General features: G+C 38.1%; 1 protein-coding gene across 1 annotated transcript in view; it reads left to right on the top strand.

Annotated features, from left to right (window-relative positions):
* Positions 1-20447, top strand: part of LRP1B (LDL receptor related protein 1B) — a 1070902-nt gene that overhangs the window by 633314 nt on the left and 417141 nt on the right. The window contains exon 32 of the mRNA XM_065413676.1: positions 7677-7826. Coding sequence (XP_065269748.1) covers positions 7677-7826 — 150 coding nt within the window. The remainder of the gene's footprint in view (positions 1-7676; positions 7827-20447) is intronic.

The raw sequence follows: 20447 nt of genomic DNA, 5'->3' as shown, positions 1-20447 counted from the left end.
AGAGGCTTTGTCCAAGATCTAGGCTTGGTCTGGCATCATCTTTCTTCTATGCTGCCATTTTTAGTACCTTCAGGATATCTTCTTACTCTTCGGCTTTGGCAGTTTTAGCTATGGGGGGAGAGAACAGGTATGAGTTAGACACTCTGATACATGGTAATGAGTATAGTATAAATATCTAAGTTGGCTAGTTAGAGGGTCCTTGAGGCTACAGTAGTAGTCTGCAAATCTTCTGTTTCATGGAAGTGATCAGTGTCATTTATAATTTCTATGCTGTCAAGTATCAGGGGGTAGCTGTGTTAGTCTGTATCCACAAAAACAACAAGGAGTCCGGTGGCACCTTTAAAGACTAACAGATTTATTTGGGCATAAGCTTTCATGGGTAAAAAAAACACTTCTTCAAATGCATGGAGTGAAAATTACAGATGCAGGCATTATATAATGACACATTACTCTGTCCCCATATCTACTCTAGCAACTCCATCAGAGGACCCAACCAGATCAGCCACACCATCAGGGGCTCATTCACCTGCATGTCTACTAATGTTATATATGCCATCATGTGCCAGCAATGCCACTCTGCCATGTATATTGGCCAAACCGGACAGTCCCTACGTAAAAGAATAAGTGGACACAAATCGGACATCAGGAATGGTAACATACAAAAGCCAGTAGGAGAACACTTCAATCTTCCTGGACATTCTGTAACAGATTTAAAAGTAGCTATACTTGAACAAAAAAACTTCAGAAACATACTTCAAAGAGAAACTGCAGAACTAAAATTCATTTGCAAATTTAACACCATTAATTTGGGCTTGAATAGGGACTGGGATTGGCTGGCTCATTACAAAAGCAGCTTTGCCTCTCCTGGAATTGACACCTCCTTATCTATTGTTGGGAGTGAACTACATCCACCCTGATCAAATTGGTCCTGTCAACACTGGTTGTCCACTTGTGAGGTAACTCCCTTCTCTTCATGTGTCATTATATAATGCCTGCATCTGTAATTTTCACTCCATGCATCTGAAGAAGTGGTTTTTTACCCACGAAAGCTTATGCCAAAACAAATCTGTTAGTCTTTAAGATGCCACCGGACTCCTTGTAATTTCTATGCTGGCTTCCATATAATCATTATTTGCTGGTTTGCTAGCATAGTAGCCAAGTAGAAGATCTGTGAGGATACTTGACCCACTTTTAGTGTTCTCCTGTATCTCAGTAAACAAAATATAGGAACATATTTTTAGTTTATTGAAGTGGATCTCTTTGTGCCCTGTTATACTGCCAATGGGGGTATGTGCATGTTGCTATATTTTGGGTGTGAAATAAACTCATTGAATTGTACTGTAGTTTACTATCTTATTATGAGGTTTCAGTAATCCCAAACTTTTTTCTTGTTCTTCCTCTGGGCTCCTGAACATTTATATTGCGACTATTTATACTGTATTCTGAAGCTGTCAGAATATACATTTTTATATAGAACTAAGACATAATCCAATCAAAACACCTGGCCTTCTTTCCCTTGTTTTTTAATTTTTTTGTGTGTTTTTTGTTTTGTTTTACTAGGTTTCCATCACACATGTTCTGTTTTCCCTAACCTATACTATATTTGAAGGTATTGGAAAAAAGTGGTAGTTGGAATTTTGCATTTCATAAAGAGTACATTAAAAATATACATTGCTTATTTCTGGTAATATTCCTAATACATTTTATCTTCATTCATGTGTAAGGGTTACCACATTGGTGCATTATCACATATCAGGTCTGCATTTTCTCAAAAACATGTATCAGGATAAAAGTCAGGATAATGTGTGTCTTCCTATACTGAGGATTTATTTGGAAAATGAACCAAAATGGGGGAATTCTGTGGACTTTTAGACTGTTACATTGTTTAGATTTTATTTCATTTACCTTCAGTTAGTAATGTAGAGATTTCAGATGCCACCCTGACCTGCATATACACACACATACCCCCCTCACAGGAAAGAGTTCATTGTCAATTAACAGTCCAATTATAAATTTGTGAGACTTGAGAAATTAAGGCCACACCATTGATAACATAAACAGATATTACTAGCATACTTTTTCCCTCCAAATACATTTTCTACATGTATTACATGTCTTATACCATTTGGAAGGCATGATGTAGGGATGCAACCATGTACAACAACAGTTCTTGAGCTATAGAACATGGACAGCAGTCTGTTGGCATTTGGATTATTTTATCAGTGCAGGCCTTGATTGTAACTAAACTGATTAAAATTATGAAGTCAGTTTTATATGCTAGGTCTTAAATTTCACAGGTAAACAATTAGTAAATTTATTAATTCAGAAACTAGTGGTACTGTTAGAGATGGGTTCAAGTATTGTGGGGAGGGGGAGACAATCTGCATGGTTGGCTACTTTCGGAGCCTTATTGTCAATTTGGAGACCATGTACTCCAGGTATAGCTATAAATTTTGTATCCGTGATTTGATGGCCAAAAGATATAGGGTGCTTCTGTTAGTTGCATTCAAGAAGGTGGGACTTTTAGGAGCAACTTATGACACTCTGATCCAATATTTCAGTTCAGCACTGAACTTCAGGGTGAGTTACAGCACCCAGGGGCTGCTCTTAATTCTGCTCGCTGGCAATTGTCCCTCAACTGAGAAAACTTGGAGCACATTGAACTCTGGCCACTCCCCTTTGTCACACTAAGTGCTGGGGGCAGTGAGGAGAGAGGCATAAGAACTGGTTATGTTGACTCTCGCCGTGGATGCAACAGAAGTGGAGCAGGACAGAGAATCTGACCCATAGTGCACGTCTGTCTAGTCCTCAAGCAAGGAACAGTCTCACAGGACGATTAGCATTAATTTCCACAACCACACTGAGAACATCAGATAATATACATATCAATTAAATTAGTTTGTCCTGGGAGACAAACATCACCAGAACCTACTCATATTTCCATTTGATTATACTGAAAACTAACTTTCTGAGAGTCAATAGAAACTGCTGTTGCAGGACCATCTTATTTTTGCTACGTATGAGGTGTGCTACGCCTCACCCCGCCCTCATATTATTGGTCTCTTTATCAAACCATACCATAGAATCATAGAATATCAGGGTTGGAAGGGACCTCAGGAGGTCATCTAGTCCAACCCCCTGCTCAAAGCAGGACCAATTCCCAACTAAATCATCCCAGCCAGGGCTTTGTCAAGCCGGGCCTTAAAAACCTCCAAGGAAGGAGACTCCACCACCTCCCTAGGTAACGCATTCCAGTGCTTCACCACCCTCCTAGTGAAATAGTGTTTCCTAATATTCAACCTAGACCTCCCCCACTGCAACTTGAGACCATTGCTCCTTGTTCTGTCATCTGCCACCATTGAGAACAGCCGAGTTCCATCCTCTTTGGAACCCCCCTTCAGGTAGTTGTAGGCTGCTATCAAATCCCCCCTCATTCTTCTCTTCTGGAGACTAAACAATCCCAGTTCCCTCAGCCTCTCCTCATAATTCATGCACTCCAGACCCCTAATCATTTTTGTTGCCCTCCGCTGGACTCTTTCCAATTTTTCCACATCCTTCTTGTAGTGTGGGGCCCAAAACTGGACACAGTACTCCAGATGAGGCTTCACCAATGTCGAATAAAGGGGAACGATCACGTCCCTCGATCTGCTGGCAATGCCCCTACTTATACAGCCCAAAATGCCGTTAGCCTTCTTTGCAACAAGAGCACACTGTTGACTCATATCCAGCTTCTCGTCCACTGTGACCCCTAGGTCCTTTTCTGCAGAACTGCTACCTAGCCATTCGGTCCCTAGTCTGTAGCTGTGCATGGGATTCTTCCGTCCTAAGTGCAGGACTCTGCACTTGTCCTTGTTGAACCTCATCAGGTTTCTTTTGGCCCAATCCTCTAATTTGTCTAGGTCCCTCTGTATCCGATCCCTACCCTCTAGTGTATCTACCACGCCTCCTAGTTTAGTGTCATCGGCAAACTTGCTGAGAGTGCAGTCCACTCCATCCTCCAGATCATTAATAAAGATATTAAACAAAACCGGCCCCAGGACCGACCCTTGGGGCACTCCGCTTGAAACTGGCTACCAACTAGACATGGAGCCATTGATCACTACCCGTTGAGCCCGACGATCTAGCCAGCTTTCTGTCCACCTTACAGTCCATTCATGCAGCCCATACTTCTTTAACTTGGCAGCAAGAATACTGTGGGAGACCGTATCAAAAGCTTTGCTAAAGTCAAGGAATAACACATCCACTGCTTTCCCCTCATCCACAGAGCCAGTTATCTCATCATAGAAGGCAATTAGGTTAGTCAGGCACGACTTCCCCTTGGTGAATCCATGCTGACTGTTCCTGATCACTTTCCTCTCCTCTAAGTGTTTCATAATTGATTCCTTGAGGACCTGCTCCATGATTTTTCCAGGGACTGAGGTGAGGCTGACTGGCCTGTAGTTCCCCGGATCCTCCTTCTTCCCTTTTTTAAAGATGGGCACTACATTAGCCTTTTTCCAGTCATCCGGGACCTCCCCCGATCGCCATGAGTTTTCAAAAATAATGGCTAATAGCTCTGCAATCTCATCCGCCAACTCCTTTAGCACCCTTGGATGCAGCGCATCCGGCCCCATGGACTTGTGCACGTCCAGTTTTTCTAAATAGTCCCGAACCACTTCTTTCTCCACAGAGGGCTGGTCACCTTCTCCCCATATTGTGCTGCCCAGCGCAGCAGTCTGGGAGCTGACCTTGTTTGTGAAGACAGAGGCAAAAAAATCATTGAGTACATTAGCTTTTTCCACATCCTCAGTCACTAGGTTGCCTCCCTCATTCAGTAAGGGTCCCACACTTTCCTTGACTTTCTTCTTGTTGCTAACATACCTGAAGAAACCCTTCTTGTTACTCTTAACATCTCTTGCTAGCTGCAACTCCAAGTGTGATTTGGCCTTCCTGATTTCACTCCTGCATGCCTGAGCAATATTTTTATACTCCTCCCTGGTCATTTGTCCAATCTTCCACTTCTTGTAAGCTTCTTTTTTGCGTTTAAGATCAGCAAGGATTTCACTGTTTAGCCAAGCTGGTCGCCTGCCATATTTACTATTCTTTCTACACATCGGGATGGTTTGTTCCTGTACCCTCCAATTCTGTTCACCAACATTTTAGCATATATTTTCACATCAAAATGTATCAAAGACCCAGGGAATGATTTTCACAGTTGCTCTGCTCTTTCTTTTAAGTCAACTATCCATCATGGAGATGTGCTGCAATTACTATAAGATTGGAAACAGTCTTCTCCTTGACTATCATCTCATATTTTTCACTTTGCCATATTTTTTCTCTATTTCCATGATATAATTAGGTCTGGCAAGCATTTTATTTACTTCATCTGTTCAATATAACGTTTTGCAAGTGTTTCTGTACATCCTGCCTTGACTGTCTAATTCTGGTTAATATTGAAGTAGAATTTTAATTAGTATTATAAACCTAGTAAGAAGTTTTGCTTTCTTGTTGGTTACAGTTCTAGTCTTTTAAGGGCCTCCAATATTGTAAATATAATATCGTATGTACATGGGGGGGGGGGAATTAGGGCTGTCAAGCGATTAAAAAAAATTGTGATTAATCACATGATTAATCACACTGTTAAACAATAATAGAATACCATTTATTTAAAAACATTGGGATGTTTTCTACATTTTCAAATATATTGATTTCAATTACAACACAATACAAAGGGTACAGTGCTCACTTTATATTATTTTTGATTACAAGTATTTGCAGTGTAAAAAACCAAAAGAAGTAGTATTTTTCAATTCACCTACTACAAGTACTGTATTGCAATCTCTTTATCATGAAAGTTGAACTTAAAAACGTACAATTATTTACAAAAAACTGCATTCAAAAATAAAGCGACGTAAAATTTTAGATCCGGCAAGTCCATTCAGTCCTATTTCTTGTGCAGCCAATCACTCAGACAAGCAAGTTTGTTTACATTTGCAGGAGATAATGCTGCCCGCTTTTTGTTTACAATATCACCTGAAAGTGAGAATAGGTGTTCTCATTGCACTGTTGTAGCTGTCGTCGCAAGATATTTACATGCCAGATGCGCTGAAGATTCATATGTCCCTTAATGCTTCAATCACCATTCCAGGGAATATGTGTCCATGCCAATGACGGGTTCTGCTGTATAACAGTCCAAAGCAGTGTGGACCGACGCATGTGCATTTTCATTATCTGAGTTATATGCCACCAGCAGAAGGTTGATTTTCTTTTTTGATGGTTTGGGTTCTGTAGTTTCCGCATCGTAGTGTTGCTCTTTTAAGACTTCCGAAAGCATGCACCACACCTCGTCCCTCTCAGATTTTGGAAGTCACTTCAAATTCTTAAACCTTGGGTCAAGCACTGTATCTATACTTAGAAATCTCACATTGGTACCTTCTTTGCATTTTCTGAAATCTGCAGTGAAAGTGTTCTTTAAGTGAACAACATGTGCTGGGTCATCATCCAAGACTGCTATAAAATGAAATATATGGCAGAATGCAGGTAAAACAGAGCAGGGACAAAGAAATCTCCCCCAAGGAGTTCAGTCACAAATTTAATTAACACATTATTTTTTTAACGAGCATCATCAGCATGGAAGCATGTCCTCTGGAATAGTGGCTGAAACATGAAGGGGCATACGAATATTTAGCATATCTGGCACGTAAATACCTTGCAATGCCAGTGACAAAACTGCCATGCCACAGGCCTGTTCTCACTTTCTGGTGACATTGTAAATAAGAAGAGGGCAGCATTATCTCTGGTAAATGCAACCAAACTTGTTTGTCTTAGCGATTGGTTGAACAGGAAGTAGTTCTGAAGTTTTATATTGTTTTGTTGTGGAGTGCAGTTATGTAACTAAAAAGAAAATCTACATTTGTAAGTTGCACTTTTACAACCAAGAAATTGCACTACAGTCCTTGAATGAGATGAATTGGAAAATACTATTTCTTTTGTTTATTGTTTTTACAGTGCAAATATTTGTAATAAAAAATAATATACACTTTGATTTCAGTTACAACACAAAATTCAATATATATGAAAATGAAGAAAGACATCCAAAATATGTAATATATTTCAATTGCAATTAATTTTTTTTAGTTAATCACATGAGTTAACTGCGATTAATCAACAGCCCTAAAAAAAAAATGTAATTTCTGTTCCAGTTTTGAATACACAAGTGATTACAATGTTTTCCCTATTTTGTATTTTGGGGCATTTCCAAGCAATCCATTATTAAACTAAACATTCCCAATTACAATTTATTGCTCAGTTTCAGTTGTACTAAGTGCTCAGAGGTGTTTATTGGTAGTTAATGACCTCTCCTAGGACCTCAGCTCATCCAGCTAGTTGTTCACTCCCACAAAACTTCCGTCAGTCAGTCATAGATTAATTTATGTTTGTGAGGGGGAAATTTGAATAGAATTAAATCTATCTCAAAAAGCAAGCTATTTTTCACTGTAAATTGTCTATTTTATTGTGCTTTCATCTTTACTATTGTAACGTACATTAAAACAAGAGAGCATTTTACATTTAGCTCTCTTTGTTACTGGCTCAAAATCTTTGAATTTGCTTTTCTTTGATAAAAATAGCCTAACACTGAATGAAAATTACATGTTAAGACGCCACAATTATGTTTTAATTGTATAAATTAATTACAGGTCTATCGATAGATTATCTGGAGAACAAGCTTTATTGGATCAGTTCAGGAAATGGAACCATAAATAGATGCAACCTGGATGGTAGTAATTTAGAAATAATAGAGTCAATGAAAGAAGAATTAACAAAAGCCACAGCTTTAACCATCATGGGTAAGTGCTGGGGTACTATATTTCTTATTCTGTATATTGATTGGCTACTAATTAATCATGATGTGCGAAATGCTTGGAAAAGTTACTGCTGTACTAGTACAAGTAGTACACTTGAAATGAACTTCACCAGTGATTTTATATTAATTTTAGCTAAGTGGTTTCAGAGGTCATTGAAGTCTGAACTTAAGGTCTCTTACTATAAAGATATATATTTCTAAATGATTCAACATTCTATATACATTTTAAAGCTTTGTATTGTTTTTTATTTTATTCAAACAGTATTATTTCACATCTACATTCCAAATTTATACTGCTATCCTTTGTTTTCCCTCAAAAAAACCCAACACCTAATGCAAAGATAAAAATAAAAAAAAAAGTTTTAAAGTACCACTTAATTTTTTTATACTTAAGCCTAAACTGTCGTGTTTACCTCAATAAATATGTCTCCAGGGAGTCACATGCCTAGGTAGGCACTAATAGAATCCTTTTGAGCAGTGTCAAAAAGTACTGTGGAGAAGAGTGGGGGCTGAGGGTCTAAATAGCCTTGCCCCTAATAACAATTCTTTCCTCTCTCCCTAACAGATAAAGCTGCTTAGGAGCTTGTCTCCATACCTTTCTCTTCTGCACAATGCTTCCCTACAAGCTTATAAATAATTAAACTACTTATCTTAGTGTTAACATTTGTTATTCTTAAAAAAATCCAGCAAAACAAACAAATATGTATCACATAAGTTTTTTTTTTCCTGTCTGTTGGCTCTTACTGCATGGTGGACTCTGAATTGGGGAAATAAGGATTTAATAGTTTCTCTTGCTCTAACACATTTTCCTCTTCCTGTAGATATAAGCATTGTCTCTTTTGCCTGGGGAGGAGAGTACTGCAAAAAAAAGTAAAGTCTAAAAGAAAATGTCTAGGAAGGTTAGAAATGTGGTCAGAAATAACTACGTATGATTCAGTTCAAACTAAAACATGTAATACCTGTGGGAGACATCTATTCAAAATATGGATATTTTTAAATGGGAGAGAAGTTCTTAAAGCAATACTGTGACAGTTGCACAAGAGCTTGGATTGACAGTGGACAGCAAATTAGAAATGAGTTCTCAATGCGAAATGGTGACAATAAAACCTGTGAGCCTTATTGTCAGTGATTTTTGTATAGCAGCGAGTAGTGTGCAAGGAGACTTCAATCCTCCCTGCAATTCCTGTGTGAAGGCTAGAGGCAGGCATTATCTCTTTGCTCTACGGAAGACAGAGACTTCTCCTGTCCACCCCCAGGGGCAAACTGAGTCCCTTTTATGGTCATGGCCCCATCACCCTTCTTCATGAGCCCCCAAGTTGAACTTAAGGTCCAATTATGTAAGTCTTATATACTCTTAGGCATTTTAAACGTAAAGATATTTAACAGAAGCAGGACATTAACTAGAAAAGCTGAAAACTGAAAAAACCAAGGGAGCTGGGAGGTGGCACTAGAATACTGATGACTAAGGCTGGACTCTCCTGATGACTAGAATGATTTTCCTGCCCTGGGGGGAAAAAATCAAGACTTCTGTTTTGTTTTGTTTTTCTGTTCTGCTTCAGAACAAAACAGATATTTTGAATTTTTTCACGTGAAAAAACAGAGAGAGAGAACATAACCCCACCCAGAATAGCAAATAACCCACTGCAAGGTTTTTGAAAGATTTACAAATTTCTCCCTGTGTGCACCCCTCTGTCTCCAGTTGAGTTCATATAAATCAGTATTATTGGTTTTAGCTATGTGAAAATAGGTGTGTTTTAATAACATTGATTTATGTTGGTATGTATAGAGATATCTGTCCAACCCCTCAGAGTCCTCCAAATACCTATCTATGTAAAAATTGTTTTAATTTTGTGTAATTGATTTAAATAGTTGATCTTATATTCAGTGTGGATTTTTTTGCTTATGTTTATACATACATATAAAATAGGTGGCTTCATAGTTGGCATTTAATTACTAATATTGAATAATAAACGAAGTATCAGCTGAACTTCAGAGTTTTTGTCACAGCATAAATACATCACAATATTAGTATGTTTCCACTGGCAATTTGCTAAAATAGATTCAACATCTGAATAATATTTACATATTACAATTTGTGTGCTGTGGAAATCAACTGAGGGAAAAAAGATCTTTGTGTATTTTAACTCTTGTCTTAAAGAGATGTTTAATGTATAATTTTACTGACTTGATTATAACTGAGATCTTTTGTATAAATCAATGCTAATGGAATACATATATTGTCGTTCCTTCAGAGAACTATAGGAGGTATATGATGGGAATAAGGATATTTGTTCATACTTTCACTGTGATGTCCTCCTGGATTTTATATTTGCCTGAAGTCTGCAGTTGAGACTTTCAGTAATTGTTGCAAGTATTCAGATCAAGAGAGTCAATGCTTTCAGATTAAAGGGTTTGTTGTTACTATCGGAATAGAAACGTTTCATGTTCTTCTTATTTTAAGAATTAATAGAGTGCAGTTAGTTCATGTTACCATGTGATACTTGCTGCTACATATTTTTTAAATAAATTTCATACATATATATGCATCTTTCCAAAATAAAATAATATCTTTTTATATTAATACTTCTTCATTTTCTCAGTTAGTTAACTCTTTTGTCTGAGTGTCCAGAATTTTTTTTTAAAGCCCATATTATGGTATTTGGCCCAGATTTTTAAAGATATTGAGGCACTACTGTGTTCAGTGTTGCAATATCTGATTTAGGAGACTATGGCCTTGTCTACACTAATGCTGTAAGTTGATCTAAGTTATGCTAGTTAAGTTACGTAAATTACATAACTTAAGATAATGCAACTTACATAGACTTAAAGTGGTGTCTACGCTGCACTATGTCGACGGGAGACACTCTCCCATCAACATAACTTCCGCTTCTCATTGAGGTGGAGTACTGAAGTTGACGGGAGAGCACTCTCCCATTGACTTAGCTCGTCTTCATCAAACCTGCTAAAGCAATGTTGCTGCATTGATTGCTGTAGCGCTGATTTAGCCACATAATGAAGACAAGCCGTTAGTCTCGTTTTCAAAAGGGATTTAGATACTTAGGAGCCTATATTCCATTTATTATCAATGGAATACTCTTAAGGGATAGACTCACAAATGAACTCAGGCAGCTTAACTGCCACTTTAGGCACAGAATCAGGACCCATTGGGATTCTCAAAGCCCCTGATCAACTGCCCCCTGAATTCCATAGGCACCTAAAATTGCTCAGTGCCTAAATTTTTGCAGTAAAAGTTCCCTGGGCCTGGCAAGCCACTGTAGCCTAATGGTTAGATAATCACCCAGGATTCAAAAGACCCGGAATCCAGGCCCTCTGCTCTACTTATTTTTTAAAATTATTTTTCCACAGCTTCAGCAGGACAGATTGAAGAAGCGCCACATCACCCTTTTCTTGGCATCTCCAACTGGCTATTTTATGTGAGGAGCCAGCTAATGGCTAGATTTTATGAATCCTATTCTTGAGGCACTCCTCTCTCCCCTTCATTGTATAGGCACCTAACTCAATGATTTTCTAGGTGCCTAAAAGCTATGTGTGCTGATGCTCAAAGTCCCCACATCTAAGTTTCTTTGTAAATCTAGCTCTAAGTGTCTAAATTACTTTTGAAAATGAGATTTAGTCTCATAAATCAATTAGATGTTGCAACACTGAGCGCAGCAATGCCTAAATATCTTTAAAAATCTGGGCCTTTGTCTCTATATGAGACAAAGCTGTGATATCCTGCAATATGACTTCTATATTCACTTTGTAAAGGAAAATGAATTAGCTGGTTGAGTTTTGTAGCTAGTGGCATATGCAGAGTACAATTAACTTGAAGTGAACAAATACACAGAGGCTTCAGTATACAATTCAGTGTACATTTTGTGTTTACTATTCAATTTTGCAATAGCATGCATGCTGGCTACTTTCTTAGGACGAAGATGGTGGTTTTTAATCAGTTTCTTAGATACAATATATCCAGGATTTAATGGAATTTTAATAATCTAAAATACTGTATTTCCAAATCTGAACCATATCAAAAAAAGAAGAGGAAAGAAATTAAGAAATGACAAACAATTATAATGATATGATATGCAAAGCATTATACAGTATATCAAATCAAGTGTTCTAGACCAGGAAATAAAAGGAAACAATGGAATTGTATGACAGCTGTTTTAGCACTTACTCAGGATAGACTAGAGAATGTATCATGTAAGTCACAGAAATGATTATTTTAGTACATAGTTTTCTATGTGCTTCATGAATTTCCTTCACTATTTCTTCCTGTCTGCAAGAAACCTCTAGTGTGAACATAACAAAATATATCTAAACATTAACATGAGATGGAGGTGGAATCTTCCCTTTGTATATGCTAAAACAGAATTTGTCAAAGACTAAACTGAGAACAGGTATGAATGATACATATGATTGTGATCCTTAAATTGGTGATGTTTCATTCATATTCACTGACACAAAACACTTTATTAACACAGAGTTAAAGTTGCCTTTTCACAATGTCAGTTCAGCAAAACACAAACCTATGAAAACCAGGATATAGAGTCAAGATACGTGCCCATGCAACTTTAACTCTGCCCCTGGGAGGTAGCAATAGCCACTGGGAATTATCTGCATGCACAGCAGCTGAGCATACATTCATTTTGTTCTTTGTAGCTGTATTGAAAGGTGGAGGGATTTGTTGGAGCTGCTTCAAAGAGCTGTGATTGTGATATGGGGCAAACAGGGGGTATGGGGTTTGTGCCACAGAGCAGATGTATGTGAGCCCTTCTTCCTGACCCCTGTGTGTTTTATCGAAGGAAACCGGTACATGTGCACTTTGAGAGATCACATATGCCTCATTCCAGTGCTGCATGGGGTAGGTTATGTCAGTATCAGGGCACAGGGGTCTTATTGCCATAGGGATTGTCAGCAGTTAGGGGGAAGATGAATATAGGTTTAATGAAGGATAATGAAAGTATGCTGTTAGACAGCATCATGTGCATAAGGATGAAGGGACTGTAGGAGGAATTGAAGATGTTGTAAAAATTAACAGATGTGTTCTTTCTGTGGAGTAAGTGTAAGTGTTTGAGTGTAAGGCAGGTGTAGGTATCTTCTGGTCAGTACAGTGCACAGTCAGAGTAGGGTGTATATGTTATGGATGTATTGGAGCATCACTCAAAGGGGGCAGATTTAAAGCTGCGTAGACATGTACTGCGACTTTTTATTTCTTGATTTTCAGATGTTTGAGTTTTGCTGAATTTGACCTTCTGGAAAGACACAAAATACCATTCAGCAACCTATATTCTGAGTTAATAAAGATTTTGTCAGTGAATTTCCCCCTCAAAAGAGAAATGTTCTTGGAAGGAATCAATGGTAATGTAGGTGCTTATAGTTATCATGTAGGTTTGCTGCTGAGACACTACTGTGGACAGGTAATGATGATAATAAATGGTTTCTAAAGTTCTTAGTGCCATGCCCCTCCCCCATCCCTCAGGTACACATTGTTATAGTGGAATGGGGATAATTATTGTGCTTTGACATGTTTGGAGTATGCAATTGCTGACAGGGCCATGGAGGAATCTCAGTGTGGTTGATAGCCCCAAACCATGACAGTTCTATTACATGGTGGTTATAGTAACTTTAAGCACATGAGAAAAGACAGGTGTGTCTTTTCCCCTTTCATCCATTCTTTCCCCACTAACATTTCCAGCTCATCCTCCCTTTCCCATCCCACTAAGATATTAGCATGTCAGAAACCAGGAAAAAGTGGTAGAATCTGTGAACTTTTTTTAAAAAGCTGTTTTTTTCATGATAGTGTATTTTAGGAACCTCTTCTTGAAATTACCCCAAAGGTGGATCATTAACCCTACCCCACACATCTATGAGGCACAGCAAATGTCAACACAATCTGAGTAAGCAGGGCAGATTTTAGAACACTTAGAAAAATTTGCTTTGAAACAGAAATCTTTCAATCTCAATTTTATAGAGACAAGGCAGGTGAGGCAATATTTTGTATTGGACCAACTTCTGTTGGTGAAAGAGTAAAGTTTTTGAGCTACACAGAGCTCTTCTTCATGTCTGGGGAAGGTATTCAGAGTGTCACAACTAAGTACAAGGTGGAACAGATTTTTTAGCATAAGTAGTTATGTATTCTAAGAGACCATTCAAAGTGAAGTCAGCCATTAAAACCCTGGAAATTCCCAGCCCTGAAGAAGAGCTCTATGTAGCTCAAAATCTTGTCTCTTTCACCAATAGAAGTTGATCCAATAAAAGATATTATTTCACCCACCTTGTCTCTCTAATAGTACAGGACTAACTCAGCTACAACAACAATGCAAACAATCTCAACTATAGTGGAGCTTGTGCTCTGCTATAATATTGTATGAAATTAATCATCAGCAACTGCTTTGCAGATCCCCAGCACAGAATAATCCTGAAAGTAGAGGATGCTCTGAGGGGTGTAAAGTGGCCCACTCATCTCAAAGTGATGTTCTCTGCTGAATGAGAACACCCCAAGGAGATGAATACAGCCTGAAATAATAGCTCTGAGATGTCTTAAAAGCTTCATTCATCTCAGTGGGTGTTCTCCACAGTAACAATCATTGAGAGCCTGTGCCATGCATCAAGCATGCCCGTTTCCAGCTTCTCACCCCAGTCTCATAGTGTGTTCTTGGTGCATGCTCCCAGAATGCTTTTTTTTGGCTTCCCACCCAGAGAGGAGCTGGTAAAGGCACTAGACTAGGACTTGTGATCTGGGTTCTGTTCCTTCCCCCTCCAAGTTCTTTCTGTGCACCCCAGATGAATTGTATATTGGTTTTGGAGTAGCATCTCCCTAATTGAAAACAGTCTCTGGCAGGCAGCTAAGTCCCTTGCTATTCATTTGAGACAGGAGGTGGAGACTTTCATGAGAAACCAATAGTGGAAATGAGTAGGAGAACTACTGCCCACCTGGCTGTTGCAGTAACACTCAAAATCCATTCAGCAGAACATTAGAGGGTTTACCAAAAGGATATTTGAATTTTCAGGGCCTTCTCTATAGACTTGAGTCTGTGTTCCTGAAGATGCTTCAGGAGCTGTCATCTGCAGAATCTCAGCAAATTCTTGGCTGCCAGAGGCTCTGTCCAAGACTTAGGCTTGTTTCAGCATCATCTTTCTTCTATGCTGCCACTTTTAGTACCCTGAGGGTATCTCCTTGCTCTTTGGTTTTGCATATTTAACTGTGGGGAGAGAAAATGGGTATGAATTAGACACACTGATACTGTTGTGTTGTGTATGGTGTAAATACCTAAGATAGATGGTTAGAAGATACTTGAGGCTGCAGCAGTAATCTTTGAACCACTCCTCCAAGGCCAAGTTGGCAGTATCCTCCCTTTTAGGGATTTTGTCTACATATCAGTTCACAAGCCAGACATTATGGCTTCCAATCCCTCAAGAAATGTCTGAAGTCTAGAAACCACAATCCTACTCCTGGAGAAGAGGCTGGTGCAACTGGAGCATTTTATTTAATATTTAAAGGAAAGGAATCAAAGAGAGATCAACCCCCAAAGCTTCAGTGAAATATGCCACTCGTTTTATAAATGGAACTCATTCTCTCTAGTCTTTCCATAATTAATATAGCAAGAAGTGTCAACAGCCAAATATGGGGGCTGTGGTCAGATAAATAAATGTCTGCTGTGACATTAATCTTTTTCTCTGGCATATTTTAAAATATGGAAAACTTGTTTCTTCTGGTGCAGGTGAGTGACAATAGGAACATCTCAATCTACACTTCCAGACATTCTGAAATTCCTGCCAGCCACTTCATTTGGGTTTCAGTGCCATTTTCATGCAAGCACATTCCATGGTTCTGTTGAACACTTTTGCAAGTCATCACCTGAATGTTTCCAGGTTCCTCAAAAATTGAGAATGGAAAAAATTGCTATTTAGTCACCCTTGTACTTTTTCTATTTTCTCACAGCACCTCCTTAAGGAAATCTCCTTATATACCTCAAGCTCCACTTGTTCCTATTATTTTCTTTGCCATAATAGTCAGGGATCTTCATATCATATCCTGTGAGCTACAAGGACCATTGAGATAGTTATTCTTGGGACATTCTTGTCATTGGAGCCCTTCCTCAACTCAGGCTAAAAGGAGTTTTAGCAGTTAATTTGAACTAGGGCTTTGCTCACTGTTCTATCCTAATCTGTGAAAGCCCAAGAATGGTAGACAACATATCCTGGATGTCAAGAGAATCGTCTTAATTTAACTTGGCCAGACTGTTGAGTTCATAGACTCTGAGAGGTGATTCATCTTGCATCAATAACTTAGGCCTGGTTTACACTAAGAAATTAGGTTGGTATAACTACGTCACTCAGTGGTGTGAAAAATCCAACCCCCTGAGCGACGCAGATAAACTGACCTAACCCGTGGTGTTAGACAGTGCTAGGTCAATGGGAGAATTCTCCTTCTGACCTAGCTACCATCTCCTGGGGAGATGGATTACATACCCCTTAAAGACCTCCCATTGGTGTGTAGGTAGTTTCTTCACTGAAACGCTACAATAGTGCAGCTGTGTCAAGCAGCATATTACGTGTAGACAAGTGCTGAGTGTGGTAGGAAAGGTTAGATAGTCTTCAAATAAAAAAAAATTAAAATTGAGTAAGGGATCTATTTAAAAATGATTATTTAAGCACTTGGAGGGAGCCCCAAATGTATTAAAAAGCTCAATTGATCACACAGATGAGAGGCGAGAGAAGAGGTCTTTTTAATGGACATATGTAAAGAGACTACGTGGACATCAGTTCATAACTTCAAATATTAAATGTTGTATGAACATAATTGGATGCTGCCTTTTACAGGAGAGTATCCGTGGTACGCCCACGTCTTGAATACTGTGTGCAGATGTGGTTGCCCCATCTCAAAAAAGATATATTGGAATTGGAAAAGGTTCAGAAAAGAGCAACAAAAATGATTAGGGGTATGGAACAGCTTCCATATGAGGAGAAATTAATAAGACTGGGACTTTTCAACTTGGAAAAGAGATGAATAAGGGGGGAATATGATAGAGGTCTATAAAATCATGACTGATGTGGAGAAAGTAAATAAGGAAGTGTTATGTACTCCTCATAACACAAGAACTAGGGGTCACCAAATGAAATTAATAGGCAACAAGTTTAAAACAAACAAAAGGAAGTATTTCTTCACACAGTGCACTATCAACCTGTGGATGTTGTGAAGGGCAAGACTATAAGAGGGTTCAAAAAAGAACAAGATACATTCATGGAGGATAGGTCCATCAATGGCTATTAGCCAGGATGGGCAGGGATGGTGTCCCTAGCCTCTGCCAGAAGCTGGGAATGGGTGACAGGGGATGGATCACTTGATGATTATCTGTTTTCTTCATTCCCTCTGGGGCACCTGGCATTGGCCACTGCTGGAAGACAGGATACTGGACTAGATTGACCTTTGCTCTGACCCAGTATCGTCATTCTTATGTTCTTATATGGTGTGATGCTATGCTAATCTCTATGAATGTGGGATATCCTGTCTTTTGTTGGTGACATGTTTAATAAATACAGAGAGCAAAAATCTAATTTATTATTTGTTACAAATTTAATTGTTAAGGTTGTTTTTGTATGTCTTATTCAAGTTGCATATCACTTTTTAAAATTAAAGCTCTTACAAAAAGAATACTCATTAATGTAAGATATTAATTCTTTGTTACACTAACTTAAATTTACTACATTTTCTGTATTGAATTAATATATTTAGATAGTAAATGCTATTCCTGGTGAAATGCTAATAAAACTTCAAGAAGGAGCATTTCAAAAGCATCAACATATGCCTTTTAATAGGAATTAATACATTAACAGGATGACCTTTTGAAAATGAATAAATATTTGTATTTATTCTACTATTCATATTACTGTACATACAAAAATCTAGTAAAAATACTATACTTTTAATGTTTCATATAGAAAATGTCTGAGCTATAAGATATATTTGTTTTGTAATTTCAGTTATATCGGATTACTAGTTTGATATAACCAGGGCCGGCTCCAGCATTTCTGCCGCCCCAAGCAAAAAAAAAAAAAAAAAAGCCGCAATCATGATCGGCGGTGGCAATTGGAAAAAAAAACAAAAAAGCCACAATCGGCGGCGGCAGTTCAGCGGCAGGTCCTTCGCTCCTAGAGGGAGTGAGGGACCTGCTGCCCCCGAATTGCCGCAGGTGCCGCCCTTCTCCCTTGGCCGCCCCAAGCACCTGCTTGTTAAGCTGGTGCCTGGAGCCGGCCCTGGATATAACTGATCTATCAACTACTGGATTTTGATATGGTCTTGACTTAATTTCACCGAAGCTGCTAATGTGCTGACATGGCGTTAGTGGGCAAAGGCATAGGTAGGCAGTATTTTTCTTTGTTTAATACATAAGATGCCAGATTCTTCCCTTCTCTGTTGCCTGTAAGGATTGATAAGAATGCAGCTGCACAAGAAATGCCCTTTGTGTAAAAGAAGGTAAAAGAAATGTTATCTTCCCCTCTCTTCCTCCCTCCCCTGCGAACTGCTCATGGCCCCTTCCTCCCTCCCCTGAGAACTGCTGATGAGGGAGATTTATGGCAACAGATTATTTCAAAGAAATGTATCTTCAAGGTAAAAGTGTCTGGATGACATGTGTAATGCTATGAGTAATAGATAGGGGTGGGTTTACTAACAGTAGGTGTTTCTATTACTTAATAAGGGGTTTTGGGGTGTTGTAATGGATGTAGGCATGTACATACTAACAAACAAAAAGAATGTGCTGTAACTAATTCAGTGCTTACTGGACAATTGGGTCCAGGGAACAAGTATCGCAATAAAGAAGCCTGTACTCATATCTGCCTCTGGGTCAACCTGCTCCATTTTCTTCTAACATCCAACTATACAAATAGTCCCATTTACTTCTGCGGTGTTTAATTCTGTAGTGAGAGGTGCTACTTAGTTCAAAAAAATTCAGATACATATACCTAAATTTTCCAAGCCATCAGTCTTCTAATTGCCATAACACTTCATTACATTAACAGTAATATATGAAATATATCTAGGCAATTTGCCCAGTGCTAAGTGCAGTGCATAGTTGTCTTCCTAAGTACTCAAACTACCATTAATGAAAACTAATGACCCATCAACATTTGCATTCAAAGTACTGCTTGAAATCTCCAAAGGAGAGTATGCAATTCTAGTGTAGCAATTTTTGTCACTGTAAATTGCTGTTTCCCAATATGTTGCTCTTCTTAATGCTAATTACCCTACAAAATGGATAAATATAACTATTGTAATGTATATTATAGTCTGGTTTCAGCAACAAGATTGTAATTAGTGATTGGAGAGCACTCTCATTAGCATAAATGCAACAATTAAATCATTTAAATTTAGGAATATCACTTAAAGGCTTAAAATAGTGTTGATGCATCCTCTCCTATTCGGTGAAGGTGAAATTCTTCCCCATTCAAAGTGTTTTTTATGTTAAATCAAGAACTGTATTTAAAGATAAAACATAGGTTGCTGTAAAGATAATTTTATAATCCTTTTTTCTTATTCTATCTTTATACTTTTATATTTTACTAGCATACCATTATGAGAGTATTATTTTGAGTTTGAAATACAATTGTTAATTAACTGTTTAGGCTGAAGGGAAAGTTATATTTTGGATTGTGGTACATTTAGAGGAAATGAATTCAATCTAACATTTAATTAGAGCTCAGGAATGAATGAATGAAGTAGAAATATTCATTCCAATATTCTGCTTATAAGGAACATTTACAGTCAAATGTAGAAATATTGCAGATTGTTTGGAATGAGGCAGTTATCTGATATTGCCCATTCAAATTGAATCTGAACACTCAAACACTTTGCTCTTTAGCTCTTAGGCGTAGCTGGCCAACTCAGACTGGCTCAGGTTTTTGGCAGGTAGGTCATTGGAGGATTTTCTCCAGGATATCTAGACTTCAGAACTTCGTATTTTTTTCATACAATTGAAATGTCAGAATGTGCATTGACTTCAAGATACTTAAACTCCCAGTCCAACTTTCTTATGTGATTGAGACCTTTAACTCCCAGCTCTTCTACACCTTTCAGTCTTCTTAACACCTTTTATACCCTATTCCCTCTAATTCTCCCCCAAGGCCTTCTTAATGAAATATAATAAAATGGTGCATCCCCTTCCTGTCAGTTCTTTCTTTGCTTCCACAATCCATATTTTTAATATTTCTATTACAATATTTTAATTATTAAAATATTTTTGTAAACATCCAGGAATCACATTGATAACAATGGAAAGGAAGATGGAAGAATCAGTGTGTGGTGTATTTTGATCTATTTAGATTTTTTTTTAAATGTGTAGGTGCAGGAGACCATTTATCTTCTGTATCCAAAGAAGGCCAATACTCTAAGGGCTAGTGATGAGATTATCTTGTGGTGAATAGTTTTGTAATTCTAATGTCTATTGTGAAAAAAATGATTCTGTGATCTTAGAACAAAGATAATAGGATTGTCTAATTACATGATGGGAATTAGCAGGAGAGGTAGGTGGTCTAAATACAGTTTACTGTTTATGAGAGCAGTAATAGTCTCATTTAGCAGCACAGTAAGCAAAATAGT

The sequence above is a fragment of the Emys orbicularis genome, chromosome 11 (genome assembly GCF_028017835.1).
Source record: "Emys orbicularis isolate rEmyOrb1 chromosome 11, rEmyOrb1.hap1, whole genome shotgun sequence".
In the NCBI taxonomy this organism is placed as follows: domain Eukaryota; kingdom Metazoa; phylum Chordata; order Testudines; family Emydidae; genus Emys; species Emys orbicularis.
The sequence above is the reverse complement of the archived record's forward strand: the minus strand, read 5'-3'. Positions and strand labels throughout refer to the sequence as shown.